The sequence below is a fragment of the Candoia aspera genome, chromosome 1 (genome assembly GCF_035149785.1).
Source record: "Candoia aspera isolate rCanAsp1 chromosome 1, rCanAsp1.hap2, whole genome shotgun sequence".
NCBI classification, from domain to species: Eukaryota; Metazoa; Chordata; class Lepidosauria; order Squamata; family Boidae; genus Candoia; species Candoia aspera.
In genome coordinates, this window is record NC_086153.1 from 138018703 (window position 1) to 138046225 (window position 27523).

The following is a 27523-nucleotide window of genomic DNA, read 5'->3' on the forward strand; positions in this document are numbered from 1 at the left end:
AAGTGCTGTCCTGTCCTGAACTTAGAGTAGCCTATATTTCCTGTATAAGCTTGTGCTCATCTCCAAACAAACTAATTGGAAAAGAAAATGAGGATTCTGTCTGTCTAAGGAAAACCCAAAACTTCGTGGTTGGTCAGGCTTATTTATTAAGTCCAAACTGGGAATATAGCATTTAAATAAACATTCTTGTACTGGAAAATGTTTCAAGCTCTTCTGCAACATTTATCTAAAGCAGTTCTTTTAGCTGCACAATCACACCCCTTGGCTTCTAGAAACTGGTAGTGGTTAGAACAGGGATGGGTGATTTTTGCAGCTGGAGAATGGAACGTATTTCATTGTTACTGCTGCTTTGTTTTTTAAGCCACTGAGGGTCATAGCAGGTCAGGCAATGAAATCAAGAAGTCAAAGGAGGGGCGGGAGGATAATTTTTGGCTCATGTCTTCCTCTGAGGCAGTTTTTGAGAGGTATATTTTAAATTTATAGTTGCATTAAATATACTGTAAGCTTAATTCCACTATTTTCTTTCATTTCCCCCCGAGTCAGCACAATTTTTTTAGTTATAAAACCTAAGGAGATGAAATCTGGAAAATATGATCCCACAGAGTCCTCTCAAACAAGGGTTTTTTCTCTTAATGGATGTTATTTTTGTCTAGATGTTGTTCTTTTCACTCTCTTAAAAGACATTTGTTGTGGTAGAAATTTTATCTGTAAAAGAGTACATTTTAAAAAATACATTAGATGGGAAGAACAAAATATCAGTTAAGGTAAATGTCATTAAATTAAGTATCTGTTATGCTAATTTGAGAAATTCTATCATTTAACTTTAATGTTTAGGTAATCAGTTAAGCCATCAAAAGTCATTACTTAATATAAACCAGAAAAGCTTGATATTATCTGCCTCCAGGAAATGCATCATTCTCCTAAGGCTAATACATAAGAATTCCTGGATCAGATACCAATTTTTAGTTCCAGGCTCTTCCAAATCTAGAAGAATATCAATTGTAATATCACAGAGTTGTCAGCATTGTGCCAAATAATATCTTTCTTGCACAAGGCCTTAAACCTTTCCTATCACTGCACCTGCCCTCTGAAACGCTATTCCCCTCCAAGATTAGATTGGCCTCATCCCTTCTAGCCTTTCAGAAGGCCCTTAAGACCTGGCTATTTATCCAGGTTAGATGTCCCTGTGAGATATTGTTAATTATTGTTAATGGTTATCCTCAGCTGCCTCTTTTTCATTTTATTCTTATTCTTATTTTCATTTTGTGTTAAGAACAGCTTTGTTCTTAAAAGAAACAGGATGGACTAAATTAGGAGAATATTAAAAATAATGCATAATACTAAAATTACTGAAATTCTATAGTTTTATTAAATTTTGATAGGAGTGGTAAATACATTTCTCAAACAATTATTACTGAAATGAGATTTGGAATTAAGTTCATTTCTATAATTAATCAGTTATATATGGATTGGATACAGAATGTTTTCAAATAAATAAACATCCTCAATTTCATCTATTTTGTTCAACCTCATTATTTGAGAATCATTAAGAATATTAGGAAATATTTAACATTCATAATGTAATATATAAAACAGAGCATCGTGTAATAATTTGTTCCTTATTTTCCTTAGGAATCCAAATAAGGACATATTTGAATGGTAGTTTATATTAAATAAATTTCATGCAGCGTCAGGTTTAGAACTTAACATTGAGAAATCATCTGCTTTTTTACCTAACACTGATAAAGAGTCATAGAAACAGATTCAGACATTGCATTTCTTAACAGTGAAGTGGGATTTAAATGTTTAGAATATTCATTAAAAGGATTGGCATCAAAAATGGAATTTTGAACCTCTTCAGTACAAGATTATCACCATTATAATATTATCATTCATAATTGTCTCTTGGCAGAATAGAAGCAGTTAAATGTCAGTTCTACTGAAAATCTTGTCTGGTTTTCAAACTCTTCCAATTCCAATTAATTTAGTTCAGTTTAGAAAATTAAATTAAAAGAAACTAAAGAATGTCCAATCAGTACAAATTGAATGAATGTTAGATGGTTCTTTAGTTAAAGTAATACCATTCCTTCCTGAAAGTAAGAACTTAATAGCTGCTACTTCAAATCTGTTAAATATAATTCTTAAAGAGTTTGAAGAGGAAACAGTGTTTGATTCCTGAGTCATCTCCTCTCCTGCCATTCCATCATTCATATTTTAATGATGGAAATGATTAATATGAGGAATTGGAAAATTAGGATTTTATGGAATTAAAAATTTCATTATACTGTAGGTAACAATTATGTAAATTCTGAGTATTACTGCAAAGGGAGTAGAAACAAGTGTAAACAGGTATAGAATTTCAAATGAGTCATGTTCAGTAATTCCTTCATAAGATGTATAATTTACAATTAGACAACAATATCTGAATAGCAGCAGCAGTGATAGGCTATCTCTGTTTTGCCGCAACATCATCTTGCAGTCTCCATCTAATTGGGGCATGTATGTGACAATACAATGCAAATAGAAAAGGGCCAGTGCTTGCATTGCAATGCCACACTGCAACTTTCATCACTGATACCCACGCACCCCCTGCAGATGCTTCTAAACATAATAAATATCTGTTTTGCTTAATAGAATGGAAATCTCAGGAAAGTGGTATAAAACTCTTTTTATTTAGCATAGTGTTTCTCAACTTGGCGACTTAAAGATGTATGGACTTCAACTCCCAGAATTCCCCAGCCAGAATTCTGAGAGTTGAAGTCCACACATCTTAAAGTTGCCAAGTTTGAGAAACTCTGATTTAGCATAACATGTTCTCTTGAAAAGTTAAAAACTTAAGGATGATCATTTGAGCACCAAACATGATGAATCTTGTTAGAATTCTTTGTGGCATAGAATTCCTTATAACTCTGTTTCAGCATGCAACCATATTGATTGCAGTTACAATAGTTGTGGTCATTCACTCCACTAAATTATACTATATAACACGCAATTATTCTAGATTATACTGACGAATGTGTAACAAATTTATACACATTGTCATCTTTGTTGGCTATCTAGGTCAGTGCTTTTATAAACCTCTTGAAGAAATAGGGGAAATCGCCAAGCAGATTTTTTTATCATGAATTCTGAAGTTGGCTTACTCTCTGTATTTTCAAATGCATGTAAATTGAGCACAAGAAATTGATTCAGGTTTTTTTGGTGGATAAGCCACCAGATTTCTTATTACCAAACACTGGAAAATTAAAATACATTGTTTATTTGACCTGTGGTGCTTAAAAGAATGGGGAATTGTCTTGGCCAAAAAGTAACCCAGGAGCTTAATTTTGCAGGAGGAAGGGGTGGGGGTGGGGGGTTAAAAAAAATGTAAAAGTGGTCCAGAGATGTTGGATTGCCTCCCTCCGCTGGGCTAGAATGTCTTATTAGAATTATAAGAGGCTTGAATCAGTTCCTCCAAATTCTGTGAAAATTTTTACTGAGTGGAATTGAGTCAGTCCAGCTTTGACCTCTTATCATAATCTACCTCACAGAATTACTTGGGGGTGGCTGGGAGGGCAGTTAAATATTACAATTCTTCAGAAGATCAAAGGTATAAAAATTTAAAACAAAATTATGCAAAAGCAATGTTGAGTGAGATATTTCAGTTCCCTGTTCAACCATACTGTGAGACATGAGCCCATTCTCAGTTAATTAGCTCACAGGGAAGTTGGGAAGATAAAACAGCATCTTCCCACATTTACCCTCTTGAGCTTTTTCAAGAAAGGAGATGATGGTAAGATAAGATAAGACAAATATGACAATAGCCGGTCAGAGGAGATGGGTGGTGACAAATTTGATAGGTAAGTAAGTAAGTAAGTAAGTGCCCATTCCAGATTTTTACATGAAACTGCATCTAAGACACTTTGTAAGTCTGTTATTATGGTCTTTGATTTAGGGGTGGTATTAGTTAACCTGCATGGCTATCTTTGGTTAAATATGCTCACACATCTGAAAGAAAAAAGGAGATGGAGCAAATAGTAATGCTGCATTATCAACTTCTGAGCCAGAGAAGCAAAAGACAATCTGCTGAACAACTGCCTGGAGCACTGACATCTGGGTTTCAAAGAATGACATGCCAGAGAAAAGAAAATCCATCTGGATTAAACACATAAGTGTATCGAGAGCAAGAGGGGTGGAAAAACATGCGGGGGTTGAACTGCATCCATCCAATTAAAAAAAAAGTTGCTTCAGTATTATTTATATGGGAAGTAAGTAATTAATTTCAAGCATAGAATCTTTGCCTTTACCTGACAGGGGGTCCACACACTATGCTATCCAAGCAAGCAGTCTTTTCCCCCCCAAGAAGGACTTAGATGAAATAAATGGCAGCTGAAAATTCAAGGGTGGCTTTTGGGTGTAAAGGATGCTGTTCCCCCTGCAGAAAAAAAGAAAATCTTACTGTTTCTAACTAAGTTGATATCTGCCATTTTCCTGGCATAGTCAGATGACCTTTTCTTTGCTTTGGACGCAGCAACGGAAGGCAAGGAAGTATTCTGGTGCTGCCTAGGCAACCAAGCAGCATTTGCTTTAAATCAGTCCATTTCCCCCCAAAATCATTGTGAAGTATTTTTGAAATATTAGCAATGAAGATAAGAATTATTCTGGGCATATTTTTTTCCCTGACTTTTCCTGTTTCTGTAAATCTTTTGGCTTTAGACAACTGCAGCTATAATCAATCTGTTCATGTGTTCAGTAAAATTTAAGCACAGGTAGAACATCAGTGTGCCAAGTTCGACAAATTGTGTAGGATTCCATTTGAGTTGATTGCTACATGTGTCTTAAATGGTCCTGCAAGAGAATTACTCTAAAATAACCATTCATGGCCAGACATATGCTCTCTAGTCTGCAGATCAGACAAAAGCTAAAGTACAAACTGGTTCTGTCCTCTGTTTTGTTTTTTCTATCTACCATCTGCTGGCAGCCTGAATTGCTGATTTGCTTTTCAGTGCTGTGTTGCATTAATTTAGTGCAAATCCTATTTCTGGTCAGAATAAGATGGGGGGGAGGAATTGTAAACAAATCCCCTTTATGGATTATTCCAGTCAGAAGTAAACATTAAAACACAGCCCCTGGAAAACAAACCAAAAATGTGGTTTACAGTTTTGTGACTCTGGAGGTGGGGCACCTATGTATCTAAAGCATCCCAATCTCTCTCACCCCCCCACCTCCAAAAGAGAGTGCGTGATAAAATAATGGCAATTAAAGCAGGATTCTGGAAGTTGACTAAACCTTGAAGCAATGATGCAGAGACATCTGTCCTATGAAATTTTTAAGATTAAGATAACTGGGATTTTTTTCTAACTTTATATAGAAGTGCATTTATGCATACATGAGAGTTACTCAAGGCAGAGTCATCTTTCTAAACCCATGGAGCAAGAACCATATTGTTATATGGAGCTTTCAGCACTGCAAAGTCACACTAATGCTTTTCGTTGTGGAGGTAGACAAATATTATAAAACTCTGACTCTCTTGGCAACACTTGGAAAGTCATTATAAAAAGCCCTTAAAGGAAAGTCTAATTCCACATTAGCACAATGGTGTCACTTTGGGACAGGAAGAAGATGGTTGTTGACTTTATTCAAAGTATTAAATTCTGGAACAATACAGTGAGTAGTTTTTGATGTTTTCTGCCCGGTTCAGATCCTGCTTTAAAGTACATGAATCACTTTCAGATTAGGGATTAAAATTCATGAGCATTTTCAGGAAGCAATCTTTTTAGAGGACAATAATTATCAAACACATTTGATCAATTAGTGTACTCCTAAACAATTAACATTCAAATCTTTGCTTTCTGCATATTCCCTAGTGGTCATGGTGGAATGTCTGCAGAGCACAGACTGTCCTAAAGTTCTCTCCTATGATTTATCTCTCAGCTTCCTCTAGGCTGTCTCTGATTTACAACCTAGAGCAAGGGTAAGCAACCTTTTTCGGGCCAAGAGGTGATTTGGCTTTATAGAGGAATTCAACGGGGGGTGGGGGTGGAATGGGGATGTTCTCAAATAGGATTGAAAGAAGGTTGAAACAAAAAAACTAAGCTGGATTGAATTTTAAATTACAGTTAATTCAATGAAATAAATGAAAAACAGTGATTTGAAAACACTATATATATTTTTCTTCTTTCAAATTAAAACTATAATTTGGTGGTTACATTTTTAGAGGTTTGGGATCACTGTAAGTGCCACAGGTTGTGTACATTTTCTCTAGAGGGGCTATGCCTGTTGTGCAAGCCCCATTTTTTTAGATTAAAGCTTCCAGTTGACAAGAACAGGGCCAAGGGGCTGTGATGGAAGGATGGGGCCAACATGGATGGTTCCTCTTTAACTCTTATGTAAATCATAAGGATAAGTGCCTGGATCAGGTTCAGACATCCTTAAATAAGTTCTTCAAATGCAGTTTAAAAGTTGAGAAGCATATTTCCTGAGTATCTTCAGTAACACCATCAATAACAGCCCCTAAGACTGGTCCATACTCCATCTAGTTTCTCAACCATTCACATCACCATCTACATCCAAGTTATTTCTTGGAAGCCATCAAATTATTTATTTCCACAAGAAAACGATCTTCAGTTAAACAGACAATAAATCTGATGAACTGATCCAGTTTGGGATCCAAGAGAGTATGTGAGAACATAAAAACCTCTCCTTCCAGCCATCCCCTACAGATTATACCACTGCATTAGATGGCGTTCTAAAAGGTCCCTGATTTTTGGTTGCGAGTCTTTGGAGAAGCAGGAAGATGGCAGGACAGAAATGTATGATTCTAAGAAGCCAAATTATGGAATAAATACCCTGTTTTGATAAGCCAAGCTGGACTCTTCTGGCTTCTAGATTCTGCCAAATGAGGAGATCACAAAGACCATTAAAATAAATGTACGACAGATGGATTCACATTCCTGTAGACATTGTGAAAGCAAGAATAGAAATGTGGTTAATACTTCCTCCCTGTGTTCTTGCTGAATTGCAAAGGATTTGGGGAAGATCTCTTACTTGGCCCTCAAGTTGGGAATTGTTGAATACTACAGACTTGGTGTACCATTGAGAACCAGCCTTTTCTTTCTCCCACGTAGAGAAGCAGGAAAGGACTTTTTTTTTCGTTTTATTCAATTGATAAAACAATCCTCGGTGCCTAGGGCAGGGACAAAGTTGGAGTATCTGTTCCAGTGAACTTCAAGTAAGCACAATGGGCTGAGTGATGATTTGGACATAGCGAATATAAACATTACTGACTCTAGCAAGAATCCGGGGAAACGTTCAGCAGAGCACATTTCGCTTCAGGTAATCAGTTTGGTGTAGTGGTCAAGGCATCAGGCTAGAAACAGGGAGACCATGAGTTCTAGTCTGGCCTCAGGCACAAAGCCTCAGGCACAAAGGACCAGTCACTCTCTCTCAGCCCTAGGAAGCAGACAATGGCAAACCACTTCTGAAAAACATTGCCAAGAAAACTGCAGGGACCTGTCCAGGCAGTCTTCAAGAATTGGACATGATTGAATGGATTTTTTTAAAAAAGGTCGCATGAATGAGCCTATGACTGTGTGCTTTGGGGATAGGAGAATCTTGGAGTTTTCTGAGTGTGTTGAGCTGCACTACTGTATTCTGATATAGAGAAGATAAAGAGATGGTTGACTTAGAGTTCCTGCTAACTTTATTAGTGGGCTTCACTTTCAACTTTCTTTTCCCTTCTTTGGATTTGTGACTTGTAAATTCAGGCTTGCAAGTGATAGAAAACGCACAGTCCCTAATCCACTCTTTGACTTCTCAACTAGGATAGCAGCTACCAGCTTTGTTCTTGAATCACATAGTTATGCAGGCAATTTATTTTATTTATTTGTTTGTTAAGGTTTTATCACCGCCCATCTCCCCCCTGAGGAAGAACTAGCACCCACCAATTGGCAATTTTTGCAGCAAATATCGAGGCTTATAAAATTTCAGCAGCACCCTAAAGCATCTATATATTAATTTCTATAAAAATAGACTATATCAGTACACATCACATCAGTAATGTTTTAAGATTACTGATTTATTACTGAATTTGAATGATCAAATAATTTTTGTTATGAGAACTTTTTTTTGAATGGTATTTAATTACAAAGGAATGTCTTTATCAGGCAATACATTGTTTAGTAACATATTCTTAACTTTTAGGAATAAATATTTAATAGGATGCTTCAATATAAACGTGAAACTTTGACCATCCATGCTTAATGGTTGTACAGGAGTCATATTCTGTGAATTAGTTTTCATTATTTCCCACCTGGCTATTGAGCAATGAAACTGCCAATCCTTGAGATCATGAATATGACACTGGAAAGTTTAAGTGTCTCTGCATCCTATTAGTGTAACTCCCGTCCCAAAGGGGTCTCCATGCCTGCTTTCTCTTTAAAATGTTAGGAAAGGGGAAGCAAATTCTGGCTAACCAAACAAAATTCCTATTCAGAATAAGAAACCTTGTAGTTTCGAATTAATCATTTATAATTGCAAAATACACTTATCTCTCAGAGTGCTTTGTGAGGGCTAAATGATGCCATAAAAAATACACACTTTTGTTTTAGTTCACATTCTTTATTGGCAAATTTGGGAAGAAACAATAGCAGGGTGGATCCAATTTTCAGTCTCTTCCATGTCTGTCTGTCTGTCTGTCTGTCTGTCTGTCTGTCTGTCTATCTACACACACACAGACACACACAAGAAAGAAAGAAATCGGAAGGAAAGCTAAAGGTGCAGAAAGGAAAAAAAGTAAAGGAGAAATAGAAAAGAAAGAAAAAAAGATACAAAGAAGTAGCTTCTGATTTTCTGTACAGCAGTTGTAAGTACAATTAGAAGTTTGTCTCCTACTCTAAGGTTACAGCATGACTCTCTTCTTTCTATAGTCTATTCTGTCTAATCATCAAAACCATAAATCGTAAGTTCAATTTTGCTGTTTCATGCAAAAAACCCATAAGGGGTTTCCAGTCAGCAGCACAATTTTCAGACTCTTCCCACAAGTGTCCCTCCTGCTTCTCTTGACATACCCAGAGATGGTGTGGTTTGCTGGTATTCATCTTAGAGAGAAGGGTTTTCTTTTTGAATTCTTGTGGATTTGTAAAGTGTTATGTACCTGTCATGTCCACAAAGCTTTCCAGTTTGTCTCACCAGAAAAAGCTAACGTGTTTATGCAAATAAATGTATATGCAGAGAAGCCTGCTGTGTACGAGGCAGCCATTTCCAGTCAGGAGAGGACATTATGGAAGTCCAGTGGATGTATAAGTTCATTTCCTAAAGCAGAAGGCACCTCAGGAGAATAGTAGCAAAAGCATTTGGTGCAAATGTGGGGGTTCCATTTACACAAATGGGGAGATGGGGGTTCATTGAAAGTTTGCAAACTAATATTTGCTAAATGTAGCCAGCTCTTAAAGGAGAAGATGATCCATTAGATCATATATTTCACAGAATGGAAGCATATTTGATGTTTTGGTTTAGCTCGTAAATGTAACTAGCAGGTTCTTCAAAATTCTGCCTCTGAAATGCATCTGGAGCAACTCCAGCTTTTAAGATAAGATGCCATACTGTAGTATGGTTCTCCTTAAATTGGTCCTCACTAAACATCTGCTTGTTCACCCATGTTCTCTTTCCTAGCACACAGAGGACAGCAGCTGCTTCTTTCTCCAAGTCTTTGTTCATCCTTTTAATTCAGAGGGAAAGTAAGCAAATAAGTGACAATTATGAGCTGCGGGAAAAGCATATTTGATATTATATTGCCTGCAAGAGGCATGAACTGTGTAAGACCATGCTGTCTCTGAGTGACCTTCTTGGTTTCCTCTGAAGTACTGAACAGCTAATAATTAGATGATAACAAAGTAGTCCAGATTATGCTGTTGGACCAGTCCTGCCAGTAGGTGGCATGATCTGATTTGCATGGAACTGTTCTTCATGCAAAAACATGAAGAGGAAAGCTGCATCAGTGTGGACCAGAGCAAGCTGCTCCAGTTGTGGCTTGAAAAAAGAAGGGGAAGGGAAGCAGAAAAGACTTTATGGTCAGGGAAAGAAGGAAGGCCACAGAAGAGTAAAGAAAGGCCTTGGCAAGGGTGTACTTGAAAAGAAAAACAGGTATTCGGACTTCAAAAAGGTTGCCTTGTTGCAACCTCAAAACCAAAACAATGTGGAATCATAGTTGGGCTAGGATTCAGACATGAAGCTCACTGAGCGACTTTGGGCCACTAACTCACTCTTAGGGTAGACCTAACTCATTGAGTTCTCATTGTTGTGAAGATGGGCTTTGTAAACTATGTAATAAAACTATTCTTCTTTAAAAAAACAACAACAGTGTTCAGTTGTCTCTGCCCAAGAGAATTTTCTTCCACTAAACTGGTGTGAGAATTACAGGAAGATGACAAAGAAGTCAGCCTAGGGAACTGCACATCCCAGCACTTTGGTGGTTAGATTTTTCTATATATGAGTTTGTTTGTTTGAGGATATGATTTAGCTTGCTTTCCGAGAACTGAATCTTAGTAAACACAGATTACTATGCCTGGACCTTTCATTTCTTGTATAACCATCAGCATTCAATTGTCCTAAATTCTCATTTTTAAAAAAAGTAAACTGATGGCCTTATGAAGGAACAATACATCTGTCCTTTAATTTGGGTGAACTTCTGCTGATTCAAATGGCTACACTCACCCAGACAAACCCAATAGGTATGGCGAGAACTAGCAGGTAAGGCTGGTGTAACGCTATTATCCTTCCTTGTTTGTGTTCTAATGTGAAGCACTGTGGTGAAAAGGACTATCTGTAAGTAAAAGAATTACAGGTAGTCCTTGTTTAACGACCACTTGTTCAGTGACCGTTCAGAGTTATGATGGTGCTGAACATGTGGTACTTATGACCAGTCCTCGAAGTTTCAGCCAGCCCATCACCCTCACGGTCACATGATTGTGATCTGGGCACTTGGCAACTGGCTTGCAGTTATGGTGGTTGCAGCATCCCATGGTCACGTGATTGCCATTTACGACCTTCCCTGCCAGCTTCCCACAACCAAAGTCAATGGGGAAGCCAGCAGGGTAGGTTGCCAGTCACTCTGGTAACTCGCTTGCACCTGCCTCTGCCCTGCAGCAGCCACCCCTGGTGCCCTTGTGCCATGCCTCACAGGCCATTGGCACACCCTTCCCCACCCAGCAACAGCCACCCCTGCCACACCTCATGCCATGCCTTACCTGCCTGCTGGCCTGTTTGCGAGCTGCCTGGGACTCACTTAACAACCCACACTCCTTGCTTAAAGGCGGCAGCAGGGAGTGCTGGGATTGCTGTCACTAGGTGATGCAGTCACATGGCTTCGCACTTTATGACCACATCACTTAGCGATGGAAATTCCAGTCCCCATTATCATTGTTCACTGAGGACGGTATGGGAGAATGCTCAAGGACTGTATACTTGGAAGCTGATAGCAGCTCAGTGGTGGATAAGAGCATCTTAGAAAATCTTCTAGGAGTTTAGATCAGGAAAAAAAGAAAGAAAAACATACTTCTTTGTAAAACAAAACTGTTGTGATGCTGGTTTACTTATCTATTAATGGGTAATATAATCATATTAACTATTAATATCTTTCACTTTCTAATTTATGGTAAAATTATTTGCAGTGGGTGTCTTTTTTTTTTAATCATCTATCGAAAATAAACTTTGGTTAAAGATAAAGACAACTATTTGGCCCACCTTAAAAACGGCAGAAAACCGAGATTAACCTAAACCAAGAAACCGAGAAGGGAATCATATATGAGGAAAGAGTGAATATTTCTGACTCCAAATTAAGGGTTGACTATGACATCCAAGCTGGAACCTATTTCAGGTTCCTTAGAGTTACCTGATGAGTGGAACATTCATTCAGTAAGCAGTCTACCTTTGTTAACAAGGAAATATTGAAAAGGATTTTGTGGATGACGGCATGAAAAGGGCTCAAATGTAATTATGCTGCTCATGTGAATTGACTCCTATGGCTTCTGCTTGTTTTCATTATCTGAAAAAGTACTCAGTATTCTATGTGTCTTCCAGTCACAGTGTGACATTTATAGCTCTTTTCCCTGACTTTTAACAGTGCCTGAAACAGTATGTGGAGCTTTTGATCAAGGAAGGCCTTGAAACAGCAATTAGCTGTCCTGATGCTGCTTGCCCAAAGCGAGGTCATTTACAAGAAAACGAAGTACGTTTCCTGTATATCTTTATATTACATAAGAGTCACATTCACTTCTAATTACAAATCATGATTTTCTATTATGTTCCTTTTGTCTAATAACATTTAATATAGCTATAATCAAAGGGTTATTTCTCTCTCTCTCCTCAACAGATAGAGTGTATGGTTGCATCAGAAATCATGCAGAGATACAAAAAACTACAATTTGAAAGAGGTATTGTATGTAGCTGCTGTCTTTCCACTAGGATCCACAGTTGGCCCCAAACTATGTGGAAATGATTTTGTTCCATTTTTGAAAAATCTGTTTCTTTTATTCTACTTTAGTCAATGCTCTCTAGAATATCTCTCCCCGTTTATTGATATACAGATAAGGAAGTGTGTTTTGAGGTGTTCTCTTTTTCATTTTTAGTTTATTTATTATTAATTTACTGTATATCCTGTCTTTATTTTGTACAACTCAAGGCAGGCATCCATAATACTCCTGCCTCCTCTTTTCCCCACAACAACTACCCTGTGAAGTGGTTGGGCTGAGAGAGAGTCAGTGGCCCAAAGTCATTCAGGCAGCTTTCATGCCTAAGGCAGAACCACTACACCAAGGTCATCTATATTCCATGCTCATACAGAGTTTGGTTGGTTCTAATTTTGGGGGATAAAAAAAGTTAAAATAGGCACAGAGTCACCCTGCAGTCATGGCAAAGAAGACACATATAAGGGAACACAATAATTATACTGTCTTTGGTATTATATTATAAACCTGCAGAAGTTGAGACTTTAGACCAGGTTCAAGCAATATTTTTGTGGCTGTGAGGGGAGAGGTGTTGCACAGAGTTTTTCAATTATTATTTTTTCACCAAGGACTGCTGGGGATAAGGTGATTAAGCAGTTTGTTTTTCCTTTGTGGGGGTTACTATGTATAGTAAAAACCTTTCCTTTGGAAAGGTTTTTACTATATATAACATTTATTTCATTGATGGGAAATCAAGCTGCTGCTGTTTGGTGGATTGCCACCAAATTTCAATGGCATAATCTTAGTGGAAGTCTTTGGGGATTGTAAAAAAAAAAGGGGAGGGGTCTGGAGAGCTGCATATGATGGAAATCCAAGACATCTTTGCAAACCAAATAACAACAACAACAATTCCACTCGATTCCCAGCAACTCTCTCAGTTCTGTATAACTTCCCTTAAAAGTAAGGAAAGTCTTTTGGGTTTAGTTGAATTTACTCCCAGATAAGGATGCGAGCTTTGCTATTACTTGTGGAGAGAGCCAGAGACATCCTAGAATAAATCTGTTGAGTTTGGATTCATCTCCCGAGAAACTACTGTGCATGGGATGTTGTAGAACATTGTGGCGAGGGGACAGGAGGCAGGAATGGTTCATGATTTTTTTTTTTTGCTTTACCGTCTTGTTTGACAAGAGAATGTTCGCATTGTTCCCTGCATATTCTGTAACAGTGAAAGCTGCTTAGAATGCATCATCATCAGGCATTGGGCATTCCTTATTGTGTTCCACAACTCAAGATCGATCCTGAATCTTCACCCTTGTCATGGAATTTAGCAACTGCCTTATACCAAACAGATTATGGATACCTAATCTATTCTGCCAGACCTCTATAGGGATTAAAATTATTGCTTCTGCTGTCAAACTACATCTTTTCCCAACTGTGTCTTATCTCCCTAACAGAAGTGCTTTTGGATCCTTGTCGGACTTGGTGCCCATCTTCTTCCTGCCAAGCAGTTTGCCAGCTTCAAGAATCAGGACCTCAGAGCCCCCAGCTGGTGCAATGCAAAGTCTGTGACATAGAGTTTTGTTCAGCATGCAAATCTAACTGGCATCCAGGACAAGGTTGTCAAGAGAATATGCCAGTCAGCTTCCTACCAGGGGAAACGAGGTACAGGGCTATTGAGGGAGGTGGACGTATCGCTAACACATTATTGGCAGCTCTTTCACTCAGCTTTCAGAAGGGTGGTTTTTATTGCTATTGTCTCAGGGGGCATGCTAGTCAAGCTTATTATTAGTTGCCTGGACTTTTTTTTTTTAACCTCAGTACCATTAGCAACTACAGTGGAAGACAAGGGGCTCAGAGTGATGCAAGAAACATCACGGTGTTACAATGCAAGCCCTGCCCCTTTTCTACGTGCAATGTGACGTTACAAGCATGCCCCAAAAGTGAAAGGCTTGCACCATGACAGTGCTTTTGTCATTCCAACAAAACAGTGAGTGCCTGTGGACACTGCTTTTTAGCGTTATCCAATTAGACTGAATAATAAAATCAATGGATACATAGTCCTGGAATCTATCTTTGAATATGGTTGCATCACATATAAACATAGACACAGAAATAAATTCAATTCGAAAGTGACACATACTGAAAGAGTATTTCGTCCATAATATTATCAACATGTTTCTTCTAGCTCTGTTTATAAAATGGAAGAAGATGATGCTCCCATCAAACGCTGTCCAAAATGCAAAGTTTATATTGAAAGGGATGAAGGCTGTGCCCAAATGATGTGTAAAAACTGTAAACATGCCTTCTGCTGGTATTGTCTGGAATCACTTGATGTAAGTTTTCTTTTTAAGATGGGAATATTATTATTCATTAAAGTTACCGCTGTCATGGGTCCTAAATGCCTTTAAAAGAGACCGTCTAAATGCCATCTTATGGAATATTCCAAAATTATAAAAATGAATATGCCAACATTTATAAGTTAACAATTTAAATATTAGATTCCTTTGTAGATGTAACAATTTTTTGCACACATATTCACTGGTATACAGTATGTGACACCGTATCAGGAAGACAGCATTAGTTGAAAAGCTCATATTTGGGATTTGTACATACAGTATATATATGGCATTATTGTTATTAAAGAATCACCATTTGGGGGAGTAAATAGGTGAAATATATCAAGTATCAAATATCATTTTACAGAACCTAGTGTTATATGCTAGTCGTATTGATGTTCCACCCAGATTTGCAAAAGAGATTCTGTCAATGATAATAAGCACAGTGATGTTGGGTGATGATTGCTATGCCAGCATGGGCATCAGCATAGGCTGCAGTGGGTGACTTTTTCACTTCACTTTACCTGTTGTGGTACTCGTGGCCAAAGAGAGCGGAGGTGAACATTGCCAGCCTCTCTGAGGAGAGGCATTTTGATTGTTTGGCAAGATTCAACACCCAGAGCCTCTCAAAACTCTTTTTCTCTCTTTCTTCTAGGATGACTTTCTCCTTATACATTATGACAAAGGACCTTGCCGAAACAAGTTAGGTCATTCCAGGGCATCAGTTATTTGGCACAGAACACAGGTAGGTGCTTCACTATCTTTTCTGTTTACTATGCAGACTTTAAATGAATTGAAACAATTACGGCTCAGAAAATTTTGAGAAATTATAAAATAATTCCATATTTATGATTATGGTTCATAAAAGAAATGAGTCAAAGAAAATAGAAAAAAAAATGATGTCAGCTACTTGAGTTGCTCACATGTGTTGCTAATAAACTTTGATATATGGTACGAAGAATCACAAGAACCAGTTTGGTGTAGTGGTGAAGGCCCCAGGCTAGAAATGGGGAGACTGTGAATTCTAGTCCCACCTTAGGCATGAAAGCCAGCCGGGTGACCTTGGTCCAGTCACCTTCTCTCAGCCCTAGGAAGGAGGCAATGGCAAACCACTTCCGAAAGCTTGCCAAGAAAACTGCAGGGACTAGTCCAGGCGGTTGCCAGGAGTCAACACGGACTCTAAGGCATGAAGAATCACACAAGGAAATCCTAAGTTGAATCGGAGAGGGTGGGAAGAGAATATCTCCTCCCAAGCCAATTTGCTAAGGTTACCCAGGACAGAAAGAGTTGAGGAATGTTTTCCCTGGGCTTCTCCTCCTGGAAGATCTTTGTACTTTCACATGAATTAGGACTTTCAAGAAGAATGGAGCATTTCTGACTCCATGGGATTCAAAGCTGGCTTCTTTCCAGCACAGTCCATTTTGGAGCTTTCTAAGAGTTGGCAGTGATGGTTCCTTTCCACCTACCTGAATGTTGTGAGAGATTTCTGCCGCTTCTCTGCCAAGGAATATTTCAACATTTCCTAACATCTTCCATCATTGTTAGGAAAGGAGGGCAAGTGGTTAGAATTGTGCTCTGGTTCCTATTGGAAAGGAATCAAAATATTCCTGGAAGCATTTCAGGAATACTTGCAACAATCTAAAGGAGAGGGAGGGGTGTTAGGATTATTATGGATAATATAGGATAGCAAACTGTGAAGGGGGGAGCCATGATGTTTTTCGTGAAGTGAAACACAGTTATAAATTCACCACTCTGCAAAATGGATTTTAAAAAAATTAAAATAGTGTGGATTTTTGCAACCACATACAAGGACTTCCAAGCATGCAGTTACATAACACACATGCTAAACCTCCCAAAGTGAATGTTGTTTAACACTGCCACCTGGTGACAAAAAAGGGCTTTCACTCCCTGATGAAAAATAATGAAATACTAATATTATAACGTAGTTAACATAGATTCAATTCTTCCTTAAGACAGAAAAAGCCCCCCTGAAAATAGACTTTAAAAGAAATAATATGATATATTATCCCAACAGCTATGGAGAGCCTGTTAGGAAACTATCTCTGTCTGCTGTGCTAACCTTTAGGCTGACTATTGGGAATTGTAGTTCAACAAATCTGGGAACACAAACTGCGCAAGGCTGAGTTCAGTGATGGATTGGAGAGATCCAGCTTTAAGCTCCCGCTTAGTCACAGAGCTAGCTATAGAGCTTTGAGTTACTAAAAGCAAGGTGGGATATCCATGTTAAAATAAACAGAGTTAAGCATGTGCATTGTATTTGCAAGGAATCTCTTCTTCCACCAGCCTGAGTAAGAAGAATGTTTTTATGCATCAGTTTTAGTTGGAGCTATTACATCTGTTTTACATTTGCAATCAAGGCCAAGTAATACTTAAAACATTTTCAATGTATTGAAAGATGAGCCAGGTGGGATAATTGGGCATCATTTTCTGTGAGATGCAACATTGCTTAGTTCCAAACAGTGTTCCATTCTCTACCCCTTCTGGGACATGAGCCCTTGCACTAATATTGTGGCATGTTAGATCAGATGGTAGCCCAAAACATGACTCATTCCTGAGACTTGGAGAACCCAACCCATCCCTAGCCTTAGTGCTGGAGTTGCTGCATACTTCTTCAGTAGAAGGAGCATTTATTGGTTCCAGGATTGTAAGAGCTGCTTGATGCAGCCTGCACCTTGTGCAAATCATATGCCAATTAAGGGTCATCTGGAACGGCAGAGTTCTCCAAAGCTCTTAGGACTAAAGGTCCAGTTGGATTGTCAGTCTGGGCTCACAAATGCCTTTTCATTCACCCACAGCAACTCTGGGAATTTGGGAGAGCCTTGGAAATATGCATGGCTAGTAGAATTCTCTTCTGTTTAAAAAGGGAATTAGGAGAGGGAAGGGGAGAGATTCAGCAGATAAAATACTTCAATGTATTTCTTGTGTAAAGGAATCTCAAAGCAATTAGCAGTCTTCCCTCTTGCGCTTGCTCTTCTATTGAGCATGTGTCTGGACTGCTGAGACAGTTGTCCCCCTCACCCCCAGCACCCTTCCCTGTGTATGGTTGAATCTTCCTCTACTGCTACCTACAGTGACAGAGGTGGCAATGAGAGCAGCCTCCAGCTGGAAACCAGCCTTTCCAGTTAGCTCTTATTTTTATGTCTCTCTGTGGTCCTTAAACAGAACATGAAAGCACTGTGGGCCCCACAATTAATAGGACTCTATCAGTTCTCATCAAGTTAAGCAGAATAGGAGAATATATTTTTTTCTATTATTCTATGTGTTTCTTTTCTCTTTTCTTAATGCAGGTCGTGGGGATTTTTGCAGGGTTTGGCCTGCTGTTATTAGTGGCATCTCCCTTTCTTCTGCTCGCTACTCCATTTGTCCTCTGCTGCAAATGCAAGTGTAGTAAAGGAGATGATGACCCTCTGCCTACTTAGAGAGAATGAAGAAGGGACTACTCATCACTGCTGTCCATTTCCTACCCCTCTTTTTTTGCACTTAATCTTGTTAGAGCCTTGCCTTTTTCCACTTGGAGTGAGAAGTGAGGCACCCTGATTCCAGGAACTACTGGTACCAGAGTTCCCTATCTACCAGTTGGATTATGAGGAACAGTTTAAGGGCTGGCAGAAAACAAGCTGAACATTGGAATTGTGTGCATCAATGATACGAGTCATTCCTTATTCTCTGGGAGACGACATTAGCAGATGCCGAACTGAGTGACACTACCCAGATGAAAATCTTCATTCACGTTAAACTGAGAGAGATTCTTACCTTTAAGCATAGGTGGTTTTTACAAATCCATTACCAATTTAAATATGTTCGTTTTAGATGTGGCTTCCAATATCTGTTTATTAAAATCAATTTCTTAATATTTGCAATTGGAAAACATCTAAGCATCCTTGTCTCCCTTCCACTGCCCATCTTTCTCAGTCGCGCAGAGTAATGGCATCCAGATAGATGCCCTAGGCCTTTGACTTTCAAAGCTAAGAGGAGTCATTTCTGCCTACTGATATTTGAAAATCTATGTGAGCTAAATATGTGGATATGTCTGTATTTTTTTTTAATTTGTTTAAGGGTTGGGAGGGAGGATTGCAAAGTTTTATGGTTGAGATATATGGCCCAGAACTGTTACATAATCCAGAGTCTTTTAAAAATTGAGATTACACTAAACCTTTGATTTAACAGATCTCAGTTTAGTGGACTTCAAACTTAGCTAACAAAATCTGTTAGAACAGGAATATGTCATGCTGGGACATTTGTGGCAGTTGAACAGCAGGGAAGGGGAGGAAAGGAAGGTGCTGGGAAGATGGTGGGCAGGCTGGCCAATAGGATATGCCACTTTGGAAGGCACCGACTAGAGGAAGGTGGAGACATGCACCGTGCCCTGTTTGCTAGCCTCGTCCAACTGTGCCTTTTGTTCCTATCTAGATTTGTTTCTACCTGTTGTTTGTTACCTATTTGCTACATGTAAATAGAGCTCCCTCTAATCTGGTATCCTTTTATGTACCTAGAAAAATAATTTTGTAGAAGCCAAGCATGCAGACAAATGTTCTAAATTTGGGGAAGGCCTGAGCTCATGATTTCTCTTTTGGTGGTAGGTGCTAATCTGAAGATAGAACAGTCATCATCATTTCCCACGTGGACAGCACTCTGCGAACCAGGAAAGAATAAACACAGTTCTCAGCAGAACGGGTTTTCCTCTATCACTGTATGATCTGCCCCTGGCTGAGACAAGCTATTCCATGAAAGGAGATACCGCCTGTATATTTACCTCCTCCTTTGGTTCATCTGAAGGTTCAAGGCATGAGTTGGAGGGGTATATGGAAAATGTAGATGATCCCCCATCTTTCCTAGTGTCCAGCAGGCACTGAAGATTCAGCCAGAGGGAGGGAGAGAGAGACACCTTATGTCTGTTCATCTCAATTCACTAAGCTGTGCCTGGATGTAGACAGATAAAATAGATGTTACAGTCCCATAATCCCATCTAAATTCCGTAAGGTTCTGTTCTCCTGTTTTCCCTGTCCCATTTTGCTTCAATTATTAAAAATGCCTGCAGTGATGATACATACTCTAAACGCTGTTCAAAATGTACAAGTATTTAATTCATTTTTAGAAAATCACTTCTATTTTATGGTGTATGGTATTGTGATGGCAAACAATGTTGGTTTTTAAATATCCCCTTTTCCATCTTATATTTTCACTATTATTATCTTCTGTATGTTCTGAAGGGCCGTAAAATGGACATCAGGCTACAATTGATAACTCGACATCGATTATGTTGTTTTGAGTGAAAGCTGTAAAATGTAGATTTTAAACTAAGGGGAAGTATTAGCTCAAAATGTTCTATAACCACATGAAATCTGGAAATGGAAAAATCTTCCGTGCATATGTAAGTCAACTGAAACAGAAAATATTTCACGGCATAATAAGGACATAATAGTTTGGACTGAGGGTTTGTACCTGCATCTAATGCAAATCTGATCCCAGCTGTCCTCCCGTATCAGAAAATTAATCCATTGGTTGCATTGTGGGAAGTATGTGCTTTGCTCTTGCTTTAATCTTTTCCTTTTTTGCTAGTAACGAAAAATAAAATCACTGCTCCTAGTCTTCCCATTTATCAATCTTAAGATGATTGGCAGAGCAGTTATGAGTGATGCTTGTTTCTTGTGCCAGTGGACTTTTTTTTTTATTCTAGCCATAATTGGCATGCAAGGTACAGCAATCCTTGTCAAAATAGTAGTGGGAATTGGAGAGATAAAAATATTCTTACTGTGATCCTAACTGGAATCTTTGCCCCTCACCCACATTCTTAACATTCAGCATAAATAAAAGAACTCTAGGCAACCTGAGCAAACCAAAGCATCGTAGGTGTCCATTCCTAACTATAGTGATGTAGTTAGGAATGGATGAAGAAATGTGCGTCTTGACATCACAGTACAAGCACATAAAGGTCAGAGTTCGTGTTGCAATGTGGCAACTAACTTTTCACCCCTTGTCCCCACTCCCCCGATGCCTATGCAGAGAGACCTTCTAAATTTGTGCCGCAAAGCAGGATCACTGTCAAAGTTTGCTCCCACCTTGCCTACCTAAGTCGGTTGTCAGCTGGCCCAAGTAAAGGAAAGAGGAAAGCCCAGAGTGCAGTTTGACCGGGCTCGGGCCTTGCTTAGACTAGTGTGATGTCTTGCCTACCCAAAGCTGGATCTTGCTATGCCTGGGCAAGCCTACTGTCAGTTTGTCCAAGCAAAGCCTTGAGCAAAGCCTGCTACATGCTTATTGGTTTACAGTACAGTCACACTGCTGAATTGCTGGCAGTCCTCCCTCCCACTCGGCTTGGACAAGCCAACATCTGCCTTGTCTAAGCAAAACCTAGAGTGAGTTATTCTGGGCTCCAGATTGAGGTGCATGAGCCTCCTGGCATACACATCTGAACCAGGACCTCTGTCAGAATCCACTCCTGGTCCGCATGGACCAGCCAGGAGCAAAGGCAGGATCCGCTTGCTGCTATAAAAACCGAACATTGATACCAGAGAAAAGTGTAATGAGAAATGAAAAATTAAACCCATATTTCAAACATTATGCAAAACTAAGCAATCTCATTGTTCACATTAGAAATACATTTTAAAACTGTATTGCTCGGTGTATTTCTAATGGAAAGGTTTTAATTTAGAAAGTTGCAAGGTTGTATCATTGTTTTATCTAATATATAGATTAAAATTTAGTTAAGTTTATGGCTTGCCCGACCTCAGTGAAATGATTACTTTTGTTCAGGGGCAGTGGCTAACAGAAATTCATTTATCGTTTTAGGGAGTCGTGGTTCTGCCACAATGAGGACCCCTGTGGAATTGGTTTTGACTTTAGAAATAGTACTATTCCAAGCATATCATAATGGACATTTTCAACACTACTTTAATGAATAAGCCGTTGTTGACATTGTACTGTAATTTCAAACCAGTTTTATGGCTTTTATATCAGGGTTTTCCTGTGGCATCTAAACTTGAATCAGATAATTGCCATTACAAATTCCAATTATATTATCTTAGAAGGTAATATCGCTTGAATTTCTCTAAATATTACTTTTGAAAATCTTTGGGAACTCCAAAAATCCACATTTTGTCATTTTGTTTTCCAATGAAAGCTGAATTTTACCTGATAACACTTTTATTTTTATACTGTTCTTTGCTTTCAGCAGAATGCCTTAAAATCTCCTTTTAGTGAACTCTTACCTGTTGCAGTATATATCCCCTTGGACAAAGTTCCAACCAATAATTTTTGTCACCATCCAACTTCAGCTGATCAAAGACACAGTTCTGTTCTCATTGAAATGGGAACAGGACCTAGCAAAATGACTGGCTTTCTTTATTCGAAATTGTGCTACACCCAGGTGTGGTTGGGCAAGTCATCAAGCTAAGATCTAATATGGTAGGATGCTTTGGATTTGGGTTTTCAGTTTTTGCATACTGTGCTGCGTAATTTCATCCATGGCTTAGCTTTTTTTGAGAACCCAGCCCGATTATGCCTTGTATATCGTTCCATGGTCAGTAAACCATGACTTAATGTGATGCGTGAGCCCAAATGCTTTCTTAGTTACACCTCCTCTTAAAATAAATCAACATGTTGCAATGTCTTTTTGAGAGATAATTTCAAGCTTCTTCAGGAAACACTTAGTATATCATTTCAGCTTTAACTCTTATACCATAGAAAACCACAATTTGTCCAGTGATAGGGATCAGAAATGACAGATTATTCATTCCTTGAAACTACATGAAATAGGCAGGATTCACTTGGATCACTTGCTTTCAGACTTCGACACACCTAACAGCACAATTATCCTTCTGTCAGGAAACAGAGCAACAGGAATTTGTAATGGACCAAAACAGCATACATTTAATTTATTGAGGCTTGAAATTTTTGGCAATTATTGTTAGAATTATTTGTACAATTTTTCGTCATGGACTTGGATTTCCAAATTGCTTCGTTTTATTTCCAGAATATCACTGGGGCTTTAGAAAATTTTCAAATTCAGTATCCAATTGATGTTCAGATTGCTGTACCTGGATATTTTGCTGCAGTTTTCAGTTTCACCTTTTTTCCTTGCTAGTTTCTGATGAGCATGAGGAAGCATGTGTGTTGATGTTTAATTACATTTCTCTGGTAGCAGATAACTTCCCACATACGTGTTAAAGATAGAAAATGTGCATCAAAACTGCAGCGTGCTATGCGTGCACCAATTCCAAAAATAATGATAAATGCTTTCCAAGTTAAACGGAAAAAATGCAGTCCAGCCCTGCCATGGAACAAGACCAAAAAAAAAAAAAAACATCCCTAGTTATCATGCACATTTCAGTATTGCTGGCTTGCCAACTGAGCTATCTCAATAGGAAGATATGCAGTGTCAGTTAAGATACTGCATATACAAAGCACCATGGTTTACAAAGGGGTTGTCCCAGGAAAACAGACAGTAATGGAAATAGGTTTTGATGGATAATGGCATTAAGGGTTTTTTGGCAATCATGCTTGCTAATGCACTTCTGCAAACAACAAACCTACCTTTTGTGTCTAAAGTCCCCTGCTGGTTCCTGCTTTCTTAGATGTGTAATCCTCTCTTACTGGAGTCCAGAAATATTAGGTCCAGGAATGTGCCATACAACTGAATCTTCCTTGCTCATTGAACCATGGATTTTTTTTTAACCCTGTATTGAGAAGCATGGAAGAGTCTTGCCTATCTATAAATGATGTATTTGACTACAGTAAAAATAAATACATTTTGTTTCTGTATTTGAAATGTAACTACATTTTGTGCCACTAACACTGTGATGTATAAAAGAGCTGTTGAATGCCTTTGAATGTTGTTTTGTACTTCGAAATCATATCAGAGAGTTTTATTTGTAATTTCAATAGATATTTTAAATGAACCTCTCTTCTGTCTGTCTGGGTTTTTCCCCCTCCCCTTGTCTTAGCCTACCCATGGGCTGTTCCTACGTGCAACCAGAGTTACCACTACTCTCTCTGGTCAAGTGGTGATGGCCAGTGACATCACTTGTAGAGAAGCAGTATGCTAGGCTGGCCAGGGGAACCTTCACTCTTGATCCCTATGAGAGGTTGAGTAGATTAGAGGCAACAGTAAGGACTACAGTTGTCAAACCCAACCTTTATTGCTAAGTCCATGGAATTCTTGATACTTTCCTGGAACCAAGCAGACAAAGTGCTGCTTGTGATAGAAGGTCAAGCTATGATGGGAATAAACTAATAGCATTGTGGTTTGTTCATGTGCTTTTTCTTGCAGCAGAATGGGAATCTCACCTGAAAAACACTTTGCATAATCCAGGGAGGGGAGAAATCACAGAAGGATGATTTCTCCTCATCTCAGAAAGCTGAATGCCATGGCCTTATGTCAGTTGCACCATATCCTTTCAGGCAAGACGAGGGGCTGAAAAGCTAGAGAAGGTGGCAGAAAGTGAGAGTGGAGTCAGTATGGCTATTGGGCCTCTGTAGGCTTAAACAGGACACGGTAAGTTTCGTTCTTTATTTTTAGCTTAAGAACACTGTTAATGCACACATACAGGCCTACGCATGAAACCAATATAATAATTTGGTAACTTCTGGCCTATATTTGAGCCTGAATGAGCAGGGGTTCTCTGAGGCCTGGAAAATATTTCAAGGGTTCCTCCAGGGTCAAAAGGTTGAGAAAGGCTGGTCTGACCAAAGCAGACATGGAAGTCACATTTCTGTTGATGCAGCCAAAAATTGCATTTACCTGTTTGGCAGTTGCTTCTGGCTCATGCATTGTCAGATTGCGGTCAACTATTATTTCAAGCTTTTTTTTTTTTTTGCAAGTAAGATTACCAACCTGGGTATCTTCCCTCTGATGCCAGTGCAAATTATTTTCTTTGCACTTGATTTATGAAATCTATAACTTGCATTACAGTATCATTTATATAGCACCCAAGGAGAGTTTGTAACCATTAACATTACCAAATTAGAAAATGTAAGCATAAAAACAAAAGCAATTGAAATTAAGGCAAAAATAAAATCAATACCATTAAAATCAAATCAGTTCCACTAACAATTAAAAGCATAATGAAAAAGATGGGTTTCTGCCATTTCTGTAAATACCAGGAGGGTGGGGACCAAATGAACTTCCTTTCCATAGCCAGGGAGCAACTTAGAAGAAAGCGTTCTCCTACATACAGGTAGTCTTTGTTTAGTGACTGCCTCATTTAGCAACTGTTCGCAGTTATGACAGGGATGAAAAAATAACTTTAAGACCAATCCTTGCATTTACGACCTTTGCTGGTCTGTTAAGCAAAGGAAAGCTGAAGTAAGATCATATGCACTGTCATATGCACATTTGCGGTTTCATTTGGTGACTGCTCCACTTAACGAGTTGCTAGTCCTGATTGTGGTCACTAAATGAGGACTACCTGTATTAGATAGCTGAGATTTTGGCAGTGGGGGGGGTATTCAAAGGGGTCTCTCCTGCAGATCTTGGTAACCAGGCAAGTACATAGCAGGGGAGGTGGTCTCTTGGATAATCAGGACAGGCCGTATGTTGCTTAGGGGGTTGAGGTCAACACCAGATCTTCCAATTGTGCCAGGGGAAACATTCTCAACCAGAGCAGATCTTTCCGTTTCAGCATCATATCCCTATACTTTGGACTGGTTAACAATTGCACACGGGCAATTTCTGATCCCTTTTAAAAGCTGTCTGCACATGCGTTGAATATCAAGACAGAATGTAACCAAGGTGGAGACAAGCATAGCAAAGTCCAACCAGTTCAGGAAAGGTCACCGTTGGCTCAGCAAGCACATCCTTCATCTGTAAATCCAGGAAAAACGGGGGGTGAAGAAGCACTCCCAAACTGCAAACCTTCTCTTTCTGACAGAGGGCACGTCTCCCAAAGAGGCTTCACCTCTTTCCCCAAGTCCAGTTGCTTTTTACCAACAACACCTCCTTAAATACCTGGATTTAATTCCAGCTTATTCTCCCTCATCCAGCTCATCATGGAGTTGGATGAAGCTGAATTTTTTTTTTTTTTAAATGTCTGCTGGGATGATATGGTCATGTGTTGTATCAGCAATGGAGGAAGGCCAAGCTTGGAATATTCTGAAATTCTCAGTTGTTCTTTCAAAAGGAGGGGAGGTGAAGTCATGTAAATGTTCTGAATGGGAATTGCTATGCTAACATTTCCAAGGAAAGACTTTTATGTATATATCTAATGCTCCAATAAATTTGGTTATTATAATTTATTTTGTAATCTGAATGGCTAGGATCCCAACTGAATGTTTCTTTAATTATTCTATATTGCCTATCTCTTTTACAAGCAACTTTTAAAAAAAGCATCCTTCCTATTTCCACTTATTTTATTAAAAACCAGCAGGGTGCAGCCTTTGCACACAATATAAAAGGATATCAACTAGCTTCCCTACTGAAATATTTAACATGCAACATACAAATATATGCATAATACTGAAACACAAAACATTGCATTTGGATGTAAGAGTGATCACTGATGGCAATTCGGTACATTATGGATATATACATTCTTTACTAAATAATGGTATTTTAAATGCTAATTAATGGTATTTTAAAACTTTTTTCCAAGGGTATCCATGCCAATCTTTTACACAGAGCAACAAAACAGAACAAAATAGTGAGGTTTTATAGCATATTAGTGTTTTCTGTTGTTGCTCTAGCTTAAGAAAACAAAACAAAACCATAAATATAGATTGCAACCAAATATTGGGGGTAAAAAAAATGCCAGACTATTATTGCTTCTCTTCCCTGATGTGGTTGTTCAAATAGGCACAGGTAGTACTTCAAAAAATTCAGTCAGTCGTTAATTAAAATGTGATATATACCTAATTAAAAAGTTATATATAAAATAAACATGGATGAATGAATTATTTTTATTTCTGCCTTTGGGCAATCAAAATTAGGATAAAAACAAAAAACCACATATGCAGACTCCAACCCAATGAGCAGACTTTTGACAGTGCATAATAAAAAATAACCAAGAAAACCAAAGTCAATCTCAATTCAATACCATGCCATGCCATGCCATGCCATACCATACCATAGAACGGCTGATGGCTGCCCACAGTCATACTAAGTCAAAGACACTGAAATAGCCTTGCCAAATGCAAAGAGGATTGGAGCCAAATGTACCTCCAGAAAGCAAATTCCAAAGGGTGGGATGCCCTGCTAAGCTTTCTTTAAAGAAACATTTTATTTTATTTATTCATTTATTTATTTTATTTATTTATCCATTTATTTATCAAATTTCTCTGCCGCCCATCTCGTACACAATGACTCTGGGTGGCTTACAGATAATAAATAGCAGTCAGTAAAAACAATACAATATAAAATCAATACAGTATAAATATATTTAAATAGCAATAAAAATATAAATCCTGTTGATGCAGCCTTTGTCTCATCCCCAGCCCATAACTGACATTGGCTGGCTCCATCTTTTTTTATCAGATCTGATGTTTAAATGGTTTTTCTGTTTTCTCCCAACACAAAACTTTCTGAATGGACTTCTTGTGGTGCTTTGGCAGTAACCAGGGCGATAACATGGAAGAGACTGGGATTTGCATAGTTCCTATTGGAGGCCTTGGGCTTGCACACCTGCTCCCCTCTGGTTTCTCGTGACTTCCCACCATTGCTATTTGATCTGGCACTGGGCACCTGATGCAGAGCACCAATCAGGCCTTACTTGGGCTCCCAAGCTATAGAGATAGATAAATGACCTGAATGGCACA

At 38.6% G+C, this 27523-nt stretch overlaps 1 protein-coding gene across 1 annotated transcript in view; it reads left to right on the top strand.

Annotated features, from left to right (window-relative positions):
- RNF144A (ring finger protein 144A) overlaps positions 1-19588 on the top strand; it is a 62742-nt gene extending 43154 nt beyond the window's left edge. Inside the window, exons 3-8 of the mRNA XM_063314195.1 lie at positions 12101-12205; positions 12350-12410; positions 13877-14084; positions 14608-14755; positions 15414-15503; positions 18067-19588. Of these exons, the coding sequence (XP_063170265.1) occupies positions 12101-12205; positions 12350-12410; positions 13877-14084; positions 14608-14755; positions 15414-15503; positions 18067-18198 (744 nt within the window). The 3' untranslated portion in view covers positions 18199-19588. The remainder of the gene's footprint in view (positions 1-12100; positions 12206-12349; positions 12411-13876; positions 14085-14607; positions 14756-15413; positions 15504-18066) is intronic.
- The last annotated feature ends 7935 nt before the right edge of the window (positions 19589-27523 follow it).